This window comes from Danio aesculapii, chromosome 22 (assembly GCF_903798145.1).
Source record: "Danio aesculapii chromosome 22, fDanAes4.1, whole genome shotgun sequence".
In the NCBI taxonomy this organism is placed as follows: domain Eukaryota; kingdom Metazoa; phylum Chordata; class Actinopteri; order Cypriniformes; family Danionidae; genus Danio; species Danio aesculapii.
In genome coordinates, this window is record NC_079456.1 from 6662071 (window position 1) to 6676180 (window position 14110).

The window sequence follows — 14110 nt, forward strand, 5'->3', positions numbered from 1 at the left end:
ACTTTATTATTAAATACTTTATTATTATACTTTATTATTAAATACTTTATTATTAAATACTTTATTATTATACTTTATTATTAAATACTTTATTATTATACTTTATTATTATACTTTATTATTAAATACCTTATTATTATACTTTATTATTAAATACTTTATTATTATACTTTATTATTAAATACTTTATTATTAAATACTTTATTATTAAATACTTTATTATTATACTTTATTATTAAATACTTTATTATTAAATACCTTATTATTATACTTTATTATTAAATACTTTATTATTAAATACTTTATTATTATACTTTATTATTAAATACTTTATTATTAAATACTTTATTATTAAATACCTTATTATTATACTTTATTATTAAATACTTTATTATTATACTTTATTATTAAATACTTTATTATTATACTTTATTATTAAATACTTTATTATTAAATACTTTATTATTATACTTTATTATTAAATACTTTATTATTAAATACCTTATTATTATACTTTATTATTAAATACTTTATTATTAAATACTTTATTATTATACTTTATTATTAAATACTTTATTATATACTTTATTATACTTTATTATTAAATACTTTATTATTAAATACTTTATTATTATACTTTATTATTAAATACTTTATTATTAAATACTTTATTATTATACTTTATTATTAAATACTTTATTATTATACTTTATTATTATACTTTATTATTAAATACTTTGTTATTATACTTTATTATTAAATACTTTATTATTAAATACTTTATTATTATACTTTATTATTAAATACTTTATTATTATACTTTATTATTAAATACCTTATTATTATACTTTATTATTAAATACCTTATTATTATACTTTATTATTAAATACTTTATTATTAAATACTTTGTTATTATACTTTATTATTAAATACCTTATTATTATACTTTATTATTAAATACCTTATTATTATACTTTATTATTAAATACTTTATTATTATACTTTATTATTAAATACTTTGTTATTATACTTTATTATTAAATACTTTATTATTAAATACTTTATTATTAAATACTTTGTTATTATACTTTATTATTAAATACCTTATTATTATACTTTATTATTAAATACCTTATTATTATACTTTATTATTAAATACTTTATTATTAAATACTTTATTATTATACTTTATTATTAAATACTTTATTATTATACTTTATTATTAAATACTTTATTATTATACTTTATTATTAAATACTTTATTATTAAATACTTTATTATTAAATACTTTATTATTAAATACTTTATTATTATACTTTATTATTAAATACTTTATTATTATACTTTATTATTAAATACTTTATTATTATACTTTATTATTAAATACTTTATTATTATACTTTATTATTAAATACTTTGTTATTATACTTTATTATTAAATACTTTATTATTAAATACTTTGTTATTATACTTTATTATTATACTTTATTATTAAATACTTTATTATTAAATACTTTGTTATTATACTTTATTATTAAATACCTTATTATTATACTTTATTATTAAATACTTTATTATTATACTTTATTATTAAATACTTTATTATTATACTTTATTATTAAATACTTTGTTATTATACTTTATTATTAAATACCTTATTATTATACTTTATTATTAAATACTTTATTATTAAACTTTATTATTAAATACTTTATTATTATACTTTATTATTAAATACTTTGTTATTATACTTTATTATTAAATACTTTATTATTATACTTTATTATTAAATACTTTATTATTATACTTTATTATTAAATACTTTGTTATTATACTTTATTATTAAATACTTTATTATTAAATACTTTGTTATTATACTTTATTATTATACTTTATTATTAAATACTTTATTATTAAATACTTTGTTATTATACTTTATTATTAAATACTTTATTATTATACTTTATTATTAAATACTTTATTATTAAATACTTTATTATTATACTTTGTTATTATACTTTATTATTAAATACTTTATTATTATACTTTGTTATTATACTTTATTATTATACTTTATTATTATACTTTGTTATTATACTTTATTATTAAATACTTTATTATTAAATACTTTATTATTAAATACTTCATTATTAAATACTTTATTATTAAATACTTTATTATTATACTTTATTATTAAATACTTTATTATTAAATACTTTATTATTATCATTGTATTTTTTAACAGTACCAGATGATCACAGCCTTAGACAGCAAATATAAAAGATTCTAGAGGACGCTTCAGTGATTAAATGAATGAATAAATACATAATAAATGTCATAACAAAGATTAATAATCAATATTTACACCTGATTTAAGAGACAGACTGGTAGATTCAGGTAATACAAAATGTAAAGGCACAACTTTTGATATTCTGGCAATGTCATGCAACAGTGGAAACGACAAGAATTCCAGTGTCACAAACAAAGAAATAAGTGATTCAGTTTTACTCTTCTCAGTTATATTATATACACAACAACATTGTTACAGCAATGTTATATTACATAATATTTACAACAACATTATATCATACAACAACAATATACTACATTTTAAACAAAACAGCTCCTCCTAGAGGTTTTAGTGGCTCACATGAGAAGAAATACGAGTTTGATTCATTCTGATTTATGATGTAAGAGTTGTTTAATGTAATTCTGTTAAAAGTATTCCCGTGTCCTCTGTCGTATTTTTTCTGCTTGCAGAGGAACCTGACAAAACATCAGATTAAAAATAAAGATTAAATGCAAATACAAATTATAAGACGCATAGGACTACACAGCACTGAGCGGGGTCAGCAGGCAGAGACAGAGAGAGGGAGCATTTATACACATTTAATAACTGCACATACAGTGTAAGTCAGAATTATTATGTTGTTATAGCTGTATGACTTCACAAATTGATTTAGTGGTTGCCTAGCAACATAAAAAGCGCAGCATGCTTCTTATTTCATGAAAACACATTCCTATTTCTCTCATACACATTATTAAACAGAACTATGTACATTGTAGGTGTGTGTGCCATCAATCCGTCTCTTCTCTTCTTGTTTCTTTCTTTGAATTAGCAGGATTTGAACGCGAGTAACACAAGACAGTCCAGTGATGTCGTTTTGAAAATGTTTAATAACAACTTAACTGAACTATATTACACGGTCAAAAAACTGTTTTGCTTTCATCTTCATGACACAACAACAACTTCTTCCTTCCTGGAAGTGACATCAGCATATACTCTATATTAAAAATTAAATTACTTTTAGTAAAATATTTTCGAGTTTTGCTTTTCACAATATTATTAATTTAACATAAATAAACCAATGAACTTATGGCTCTTATAGTAGGAATGTAAATGATCATATGCATTTGTTTATATGGTAAAACGTGTCTTTTTTCAGCAAGAATGTCCGCACAGATTCCAAAGGCAGATAGTGATTAGATCAAGGACTGGTTAATATGTGGACTTTGGAGGTTTTACGATGTGGTCACACATTGATTGGTCAGTTTGCATGTCTCAGTATTTGGACTTTGGTCACATTGTCAAGAAAGAGGCAAAATAGCTGGTACACTTTGCTCTGGTCTCTTTTCCTCCTGCTCTGGATCTTCTCTACTGCTATCAGGTTATCTTCGGTGCTCTCCCCCTCTCTCTCTCTCTCTCAAGTAACTTTATTTTACATTTAAGCTGGGTAATCTTATGTTTTTATCATTTCATGTTTTACTGTTATTTGTAATTAATTCAGTTGTAACCATTTAGAATTATTGTCATTAAATCACCTCATTTTCAAGTATTTGTGAATTACTTTTGATTTAACATCAACACTTAATTACTCCATATTGCAATACAACAAATTCAATTCAAATCAATTCAATTCAAATTCACATAATAGCAACGCTCTCCCACATTTGTAGCTATTAATACTGCCCTTATTTCTGTTTTGGTATAAGATTGACCATAAGGATGGTTTGACTAGAAATGTACAGTTTTTCACCATCACACTGATCACTTTTTATTCATTCGGCGAATCTACAGTTCCAACTTCTGTAGGTAAAAATACCATTCTTACAACATGAAGATTAATTAAAGGTACTTACCAGAGACAGAAACAGTGAATGACTTTGAGGAGAATCTTCTATTTGTAATGATCAGTGCTTTATAAAGTCCAGAGTCTGTGCTTCTGGTGTCTGTAATGGTCAGATCTCCAGTTTGACCATCCAGCTCCAGCCTGTCTTTAAATCTCTCACAAATATCCTCATTTCTAGTGTTCTCTATGTTTCCTTCAGTGATCTGAGCTAAGAAAATGGATTTATTCCCAAACTGCCACAGAACCACGTCACGCCCCCTGATGCCAGTAACGTCAGTTTTTAGCGTGACAGAAGCTCCCTCCACTATTGGCACTGACTTAATTTCACCTGTTAAGCACACACAAACAGAAATGCAGAGTGGAAATGACATAGAATAGCAGAAATACCCAAAAGCAGTGATCTTTTGCTTTGTATTTGACATTCCACTTTCTCATTATAGGGATGAAATCCATCATAGAAAATATACACAGTACGCACACGCATATATTTCATAAATGCAAACTTTTATTTTGCACGCGATTAGTTGGGATTAATTATTATATGCTAACAGTGCTTGATTATGAATAATGCAAATAAAATCAAAATAAAACTGCATACAAGTTTGCTGTCTCAGCTTTAATGCTTACCAAGCTGCTTTTGAAGTATCGAGATCCTGAAGCGATAGTAAATCCCACAAACAGCTGCAGCTGCAGCAACCAGCAGAACAACTACAGCTATTCCTGCTACAACATCCGGAGACGGAAATGAATCTGAAAACACAGACACTTATTGCAAATTTATCACTTTATCTCACTTCAATTACATCGCTTCAGTTGCATTTTACCATATAGATACGAGGCTGAATCTGTATGGAATAAAATCACTGTCATAAATATTTCGTGCGTAAATAAAATTCATGCATCCGTAATTATAAAATCGTAAAGGAAAACGAAGCGTACTCGTAATTTAACGAGGGTACAATTCCAAAATCTGCGATTAGAACAGACACAGATACGACATTCTCTTTGTCTGTTTGTATACACGACTGATAATTTTACGATGGGTGTACTTTACAAACACAAAACAATTACAGTTTCACCACGGACACGTGGTGAATAAATATTTATTATTTATTTATTTTGATTCATAGTCTCATAAATATGTTTAACGTTACAAACATCTGGTAAGCACAAACTCAAATATTTAAATTGCCTTTTGCTGATTTCTTCTTTACATAATAGATCAATGGTCGATCTGGCTTCAAAAAAGGTTTCTTAATCAACAGATGTCATGTTCACTGAGAAACTCTGCGCTCGCTGCCTGTAATACGCACTAATGGCCCATTTCCACTGAGTGGTACAGTACGGTACGGTATGGGTCACCTTTATTAGGCCACTGCCAAAAGGGTACCAATAGTAGAATGGTTTTGGTAAGGGTGGTGTAAGACAGAAACTTTCAGTCTAGGTCATTCTCACTCGAGGAAAGCAAAGCTGTAAGGGTTGTTCACATATGATTCGAGAAGCACTTCTCACAAAACAGATGCTTTATACATATAAATACTTGTGTATAAATGTTCATCACTAACTTTTCCATGAACATAATTGAATTATAACTGCAGATCCATGATGGTGCATTGAGCTGCAGCCGCTAGAGTTGTTCGGTAATGTTAGTTAATATATTAACTAACACTAACAAACAATAAACAATAGCTTAACTGAAGTTAACAAAGATGAATAAATACGTGTATTGTTCGTTGTTTGTTCATGTTAGTAAATACATTCATTAGCATAAACTGCGCGTCGCATATCGTAAAGCGCTACCAGTATTTCTCTAATATTCCAAAATAGTTTTGTTCATGAGGGCAAACTTAAACTCCTTCAACTATTTTTTCCTGATTTTAATCTTTAGTTCTACGCTCAAAACATGGAAAACAAGTACTAAATGAATTATAGCTATTGCACAAATATAATTTAGTACCATAAAAATCCCCTAAAATAACACAAATAATTAAATGTTTGTACTAACATATAGTACATTGATTTAATTTAAATGAACTACGTGGTTATTTTGACTGCTGTGCACACACACACACATATAAATGTGATTACATTGACGGATGTCATACTCACTAATAACAGTAAGACTGATTCTCTTGTTTACGGTGCGTCGACTGCTGCTGATCTTCAGATCATAAAGTCCAGAATGTATGGTCCTGGTGTTTGTGATGGTCAGAGCCCCAGTCTGATTGTCCAAGTTTATCATACCCTTAAATCTCACATCATCTCCATCATAAGTATAGAATCGTCGGGCTTCTTTATAGAGTTCTGCTATGACGGTGTCTCCATACATCCATAGAGTGAAATCAGACATCTGCACTTCAGTAAGACCAGTGTGTAGAGTGACCGAAACCCCTACCTTCACTGAAACTGCGTTTATTTGACCTGAAACGACAAATGCAGGAGGAATGTTTAGAAACAGCTACTTGGAAATTAATAAAATGTGCTAACCATTATTAAAATGTAACATATTAAGTAGCAAAATATATCTTATTTGTAATGTAGCTGTCCTTCAATGCAATGAGTCGTTGTATTTTTGAACGCACAAAGTGACACATTTGCATAATCCCTGCCTACCAAAAACATATGAATACACTTAAATGGGTGTTTCATTTCAGACAGAATAGATACAGAAAGATCAATTAAAACAGACTTGGCCAGCTGACCAATCAGAGCAGAGTTGGCTAATAGAAGGGAGGGGTTTACAGACAAACTGGGTAAAGTCTAGAAGGGATACAGCTGCAGTCGTAAGTAAATTAATATTATTTATATTACTATAACAATACAGTTGTACAACAATAATGACTGTTTTAACATTACTGTGAGGGGTAGGTTTAGGGTTGTGGAAGGGGTAGATATGAATAAAATACAATTAACTGGTAATTTAGTAAATAATATAAATAATTAGCTAGCATTACCTCTGACAACAACCACCGAATTGATTCAAACGAACCAAATCAAAATCATTGAAAAATTGTTCTAATACTAAACGTATACAATGAGGAAATTACAATGTGTCTCATTCACTAAACATTGAATGTTTTACATTTTAAATGCAGATTTTAAGTTCTCACAAAGAAATTCTGCCTATTTTACAACATGTGCGTGAACGCAGTTTGTTCTTAATTTTTCTGTTAGTGAATATGGTGTGTTTATTTCTGTTCTAAATTAGCGTCCACATCCACAAGGTTAGTAATTTGCATAATACACACCCAAACCAGCTCCTTATAAAGGTTTTCTGCCAAAAAATTGACAAATGATGAATTAAAAAGAGATTTTGGAACTTTTTATGAAGCTAGATAACCACACCGTATCAACGGTCTTGATATTCAGGCACTATTTCAAGCACCGAGTTTTGCTATTTGCAGGCACACAGAGCGCTCCGTCAAAACACAAGGAGCAACAGGCAAAGGCGCAGGGCACCACCGCAAAGACTACTACAATACACTTTATGTTGGAGTTAACCAAGGGTGTCTTCATCGTGCCTGCCAAAACATAGCTTTTTGAATCTCTATCATTGTTGTGCAGTTGCATCTAGCCACTTGTGGTTTTGACCCACCAAGTACTGCATTCAGATTATTTTTACTTTCATTTTCTCTCAGTGTACGGTCGAGAGTAACACACAAGCGCTTTAATTCTGTGGCTGATTTAAATGTTGAAATATATGTCCGTAAGTGCTCTATTTTTACTAAAGCTCTATTTTTGTAAATATTCAAGGGTCATTTTATTATTATCATATTTATACCACCTGCATTTTGTTGTACAAACACTTGTTTATACGTTATGCATGTGGAGTAACAAATATGATAATTTTGCTAATATTCCATTTAAATAGTTTCATTTAATAGATTTTCCTCATATGCTTATTAAGGTTTGCATAAAAATGTACATTAGTAAAATTGTACTGCTGGTTGAATTGAACTTGTTAAAGTAAATGTAAATATGAACATACTTTCCCCCTCTTTGTTTTACAAAAAAGAAAGATGTTGCGAAGAACAATTGCAGTAAAGTCACTTAAGTTACCTAAACTGCTTTCTGCTGTTCTTATGATACTGGGAAGACACAATTGGTTGAGACAGAATAATAATTATTATGCCTATTATTTGTAGTTTTTACATAGCAATTTAAACTAGCCCTTCAATATTTACATCAAGAAACAAAAAGCTGGAGTTTTGACTGCATATACTCTGTGGAAGAATGAGTATGTGTCTAGTGCTCGTCCATACACACAACAAACACAGCTTTATATTTCAGCAGCTGATGTGTGAGACGATAAACGTGCTGATTTGAGTTATCACTGGTGACAGGTAATGCTTGATATATAAACGTCATGTCTGTCTTTCTAAGACGCATCAATTATAATCAGGTTTCCCCTTTTGTCTTGTACTTGAATGTTAAAAAAGGCCCTCCTATGAAGTGTCAGTCACTAAAATGGCCCCCCGCCAATTTCAGTTTGAGACCCCTGCTCTACTCCCCCCACTGGCTCCCTCCCTGTTAGATTTAGATTTGCACCTTCTTATTTATGAAAAATTTTGCACATTTAAAAACCCAGGTTTGCGATCTGCAGGCCAACGTCTGCTAGAAGTCCCACAGTCAAAATACAAGCAGTGGGGTGATCGCTCTTTTGAGGTGGCAAGTCCGAAACTTTGAAGTACCTATCCTACTGAGCTTCATATGATCACTGACCTGCCACTGTTTAAAGCCAAGCTTAAGAAGAAGACACTTTTAAGAATGTTGGAAACTGGTTGTTATTGACTCCATTTATTTAATGTTTTTCCCACTATGAATGTCAATGGCTGACAGTTTCCAACATTGTTTAAAATATCTTCTTTTGTGTCCAACAGAAGACAAAACTCCTGAGGGTCAGTACATTCACTTTTTTTGCGTGAACCATGCCTTTAAATTCATGACAAGATAGAAACCCTTGATCAACTCACCACTGATGTTCACATTGAATGTCTTGTGTATGGTGTGTTTGCTGCTGCTGATGTCAACCTCATATAATCCAGAGTGTTTAATCCCAGTGTTCTTGATGATCAGAGATCCAGTCTGATCCAGCTGCAGTATGTGTCGGAATCTCCCATCATCCCCATCCAGCGTACGGAAGGATCTATCGAGTTTATTGATTTCAGCTATTAGGGCATTCTGAGGCCCAAACTTCCATCGTATCACATCGTAATTCAGTATTTCAATAACATCAGTGTGTAGAAAGACCGAATCTCCCACCATCGCTGATACAATCTGTATTTCGTCTGCAGACACACCTGAATGGCAAGAAGGAAGAGTTAGAAAAACTCAGCTATTCTGATCTTCACTAGTCTGTATGATGTAATACAAGATTTAATGAATAAAGTAACAACAAAGAGCTAAGAGAAAGATCTTAAGCTGAGTTAACAATGCCATTTTCGAGGATTTGCTTAATTAAAAATTTTGTGTTGATAAGCGGTAAAACACTGAATTACAACTGAAACTCACCATCGAGGTTGAACATCTTGTTTAAGCTGAATCTGTTGGTCACTTCATAAGGTCCAGAGTCTGTGGTTCTGATGTTCCGGAGGGTCAGATCTCCAGTTTGAGGGTCCAGCTGCATTCTGCCTTTGAATTTCCCATCAAGATCATTGTCGTATTTGTAGATTCTGTTTTGTCCGCCAACATATTTAGCTATGAGGTTTCCTTTCTCTCCATACCTCCACTCGATATCATCATCTTTCCGTATTTCAGTTAGATCAGTGTGTAGAGTAACAGAATCTCCCTCCTTTACTGAAACGAATTCACTAAACACACCTAAAAAAACAAGCAGAAATGTTACAGAGAAAAAATCACCTGCCACTTTATTAGGTACACCTGTCCAACTGCTCGTTAACGCAAATTTCTAATCAGCCAATCACATGGCAGCAACTCAATGCATTTAGGCATGTAAACATGGTCAAGACGATCTGCTGCAGTTCAAACCGAGCATCAAAATGGGGAAGAAAGGTGATTTAGGTGACTTTGAATGTGGCATGGTTGTTGGTGTCAGACGGGCTGGTCTGAGTATTTCAGAAACTGCTGATCTACTGGGGTTTTCACACACAACCATCTCTAGGGTTTACAGAGAATGGTCTGAAAAAGAGAAAATATCCAGTGAGCGGCAGTTCTGTGGGCACAAATGCCTTGTTGATGCCAGAGGTCAGAGGAGAATGGCCAGACTAGTTCCAGCTGATGGAAAGGCAACAGTAACTCAAATAAGCACTCGTTACCACCGAGGACTGCAGAATAACATCTCTGAATGCACAGCATGCCAAATCTTGAGGCAGATGGGCTACAGCAGCAGAACACCACACTGGGTGTCACTCCTGTCAGTTAAGAACAGGAAACTGAGGCTACAATTAGTACAGGCTCACCAAAACTGGACAATAGAAGATTGGAGAAACGTTGTCTGGTCAGATGAGTCTCAGTTTCTGCTGAGACATTCGGATGGTCGGGTCAGAATTTGGCATCAACAACATGAAAGCATGGATCTATCCTGTATGGTCTCAACAGTTCAGGCTGGTGGTGGTGTAATGGTGTGGGGGATATTTTCTTGGCACAGTTTGGGCCCATTAGTACCAATTGAGCATCATGTCAACACCACAGCCTACCTGAGTATTGTTGCTGACCATGTGCATCCCTTTATGACCACAGTGTACCCATCTACTGACGTCTACTTCCAGCAGGATAACACACCATGTCATAAAGCACGAATCATCTCAGACTGGTTTCTTGAACATGACAATGAGTTCACTGTACTCAAATGGCCTCCACAGTCACCAGTTCTCAATCCAATAGAGCACCTTTGGGATGTGGTGGAACGGGAGATTGGCATCATGGATGTGCAGTCGACAAATCTACAGCAACCGTGTGATGCTATCATGTCAATATGGAGCAAAATCACTTCCAGTACCTTGTTGAATCTCTGCCACAATGGATTAAGGCAGTTCTAATGGCAAAAGGGGGTCCAACACGGTACTAGAAAGGTGTCCCTAATAAAGTGGTCGGTGAGTGTATTTACTATTAAACACTACTGTCACAGACTTATCAAATTAGTTTAAATCAATTTATACTCAAAATATTTTTTGGGGGGGAGGGGGGGGGGGATAACTTATTTGTTTATGTTCAATCCACGCATATTTGTCAAAATTAATAACTTATTAAATTAAGTTACCTTTATTGGTGTTGGGACAACATGAAGGAATAATGTCACAGCATTTTTTTTACAATGTAGGTTGCTTTAACTCAGCGTTGCATAAACTATGAAGAAAATATTTAAATTAAATTTAACCCAGTTCTTGGGTTTATCCCCCACAATCTGTGTGATAGTAGGTGGTGTGATATATAATCTTCTTTTTTATTATTATTTCATATTACAAACATTTAAAACGATGCAACAAAACATGTAAATACATGTCAAAAGTCTTGAGAGAGTTACTTTATGATTCATTCATACAGTTAAATATTTATCAATTAGATCTAAAATAATTAAACATGAATAAACTCAACCATCTAGAAATGTTTTACAATTTTTTTTGAATTTTTATTTAATTAAATAATGTCTTTTTTTTTAACCTAAAAGTTGTTTTTTGTTGTAACACCAGCAGTTTATTTGTAGATTTACACCAGGTAAATCTGGCTTAAAAAACATGTAACTACCCCCAAAAGTAGCTTATTAAAAACTATTTGAAAGGATACCTGAAAAAATTTAAGTAATAATCATGATTATTATAAGAATATAATGATTTAGTACATCCTCAAAATCACAAACGCACACATTTAACAACATGTTAGATGAACAAAAAAGAAGATACACGTCTTAAACAATAAAATTAAACCAGCCTACACTACAACATGTGAAACATAAACAAACGTGTATTTTACAGCTGTTAGAGGAACTGTATGAAAAATTACAAACGGCAAAAAAGGAGAATTCCCCGAGAATTCCAAACCGAAACCGAAAATAACTTACTGTTAGTGAACAAAAACAGCAGAAGCAGCGATACAATGTTCTTCATAGCGCTGTAGAGTTTAGATAACGTTTGAGTTTCGGTAAATAATCAATGTATATCATATGAAGCTAATCTCCACAGTTGATGAAACGCAACAATATGTTACATTCAAACATCGAGGCTGAGAAACCAGTTTAAAACAACAGCAAACACATTCCACAATCTGACACATTTCACACATGCATTTCCGGGAGTTACAACGCGTTGTAATCGCCTCATCTTCACCCGCGTCGAGTTGCCAAGGAGACGGGACATTAAGAATAATATTCGCGTTTTCCTTGTTCTGAATAACTGGATACGGCCCAGTTTTAACCACTTAACACCAGTTGTTAAAGGTTTGACTGTGCATCAGTTAAATTCGGCTACGTTAATTATTTAATCACGTATCGGAGTAGCATATTTAGTGAGTTTTGGTATTAGCCGAATTTGGTTGCGAACACCTGGCAACTCGTTTGAAGTTATTGGAGAGTTCCAATCCCAGGCTAGCAAGGAACAACATTCTGTGAAACATAAAAAATAAAAGTAAATAAAGTATTTCTAGAGTATAAATTGAGTGAAATCCCTGTACATTGAAAAAAATATTCCAAAACGATTCCTTGGATTTACTAAATGTTTTTAAGTGGTTGTAAACAATTTATAATGGCTGAATTTAAACAAACATATTAAGTTGAACATTACTAAACATAATTTGTTTAAATTCAACCCATATAAATTGTTTCCAACAATTTTGCAGACATTTTTTTCAGTGATGAGGCTGTAGGAATTATATTACCATTGTTATATATACAATAATCCTTTATGTTTTATTTTCAGATGTCAGTAGGAACCATTTGATATTTTAATGTGTTGTGAAAACAATGTCTATGGCAGAAGCAGAAGTGCCCCCTTGCAGTTATAGATTAGATTAGATTTTTAGATTAGATTCAACTTTATTGTCATTACACATGTACAAGTACAAGGCAACGAAATGCAGTTTAGGTCTAACCAGCAGTGCAATAGCAGCAAGTGCAGGATACAGGTATAAGTTATAAAGTGCAGTTATAGAAAAACTATGGTGATATTTACAGATGGATGTACTATCAACATTATATACAGGTTGTATTAGCTATAAACAGAGATTTGCATAAATGAATATATGTACAGGATACTATTAATAATCAGGAGTGTGCAGATAAACATAATTACAAATGTCCATGTGCAGTGGGTATGTACAGTTCAATAAATGAATCAGTGCAATGAATATGTGCAAACTTTAAATGTGCAAATGTTAAATAGTGCAGTGATTGTGAGGAGTATAAGTTAGAGGAGTGTGGGGGGTGTATTGGGGAGGCAAAAGAGTCAGTGAGGGGCAGAGTTCAAAAGGGAGACAGCTCTGGGGAAAAAGCTGTTCCTCAGTCTGCTGGTTTTTGTCCGGGGGAGCCTGAAGCGCCTGCCGGAAGGCAGGAGAGAAAACAGTCTGTGAGCAGGGTGAGAGGTGTCCTTAAGAATACTGCGTGCTCGGCGCAGACAGTGTTTCTTCTGGATGTCCTCTATGGCTGGCAGTGTAGTCCCTGTGATGCGTTGGGCAGTTTTCACCACCCGCTGCAGTGCCTTACGCTCAGCAACAGAGCAGCTTCCATACCAGACTGTGACGCAGTTGGTCAGGATGCTTTCTATTGTGCAGCGGTAGAAGTTCACCAGGACGGCTGATGAAAGCTGGTTCTTCTTAAGTTGCCTCAAGAAGAATAGGCGCTGGTGAGCCTTCTTGACCAGGCTGGAGGTGTTGGTGGTCCAGGAAAGGTCCTTTGAGATGTGGGTCCCCAGGAACTTGAAGGATGAGACAGGCTCAACGGCCATCCCATTAATGTGGATGGGATCATGCGAGCCTGTTCGTCCCTTCCTGAAGTCCACAATGAGCTCCTTGGTCTTATTGGTGTTAAGGA

The 14110-nt window shown here is 32.3% G+C and overlaps 1 protein-coding gene across 1 annotated transcript; it reads right to left on the bottom strand.

Moving 5' to 3' along the window:
* Window positions 1-2548: 2548 nt before the first annotated feature.
* LOC130216458 (uncharacterized) lies at window positions 2549-9426 on the bottom strand. The gene is made up of 5 exons (XM_056448352.1): window positions 9105-9426; window positions 6241-6552; window positions 4759-4881; window positions 4142-4459; window positions 2549-2767 (listed from the first exon to the last, which is right to left on the bottom strand). Exons 1-5 carry the CDS (start codon window positions 9394-9396, stop codon window positions 2703-2705), a joined length of 1110 nt encoding a protein of 369 aa, XP_056304327.1. The 5' UTR covers window positions 9397-9426; the 3' UTR covers window positions 2549-2702.
* Window positions 9427-14110: the final 4684 nt, after the last annotated feature.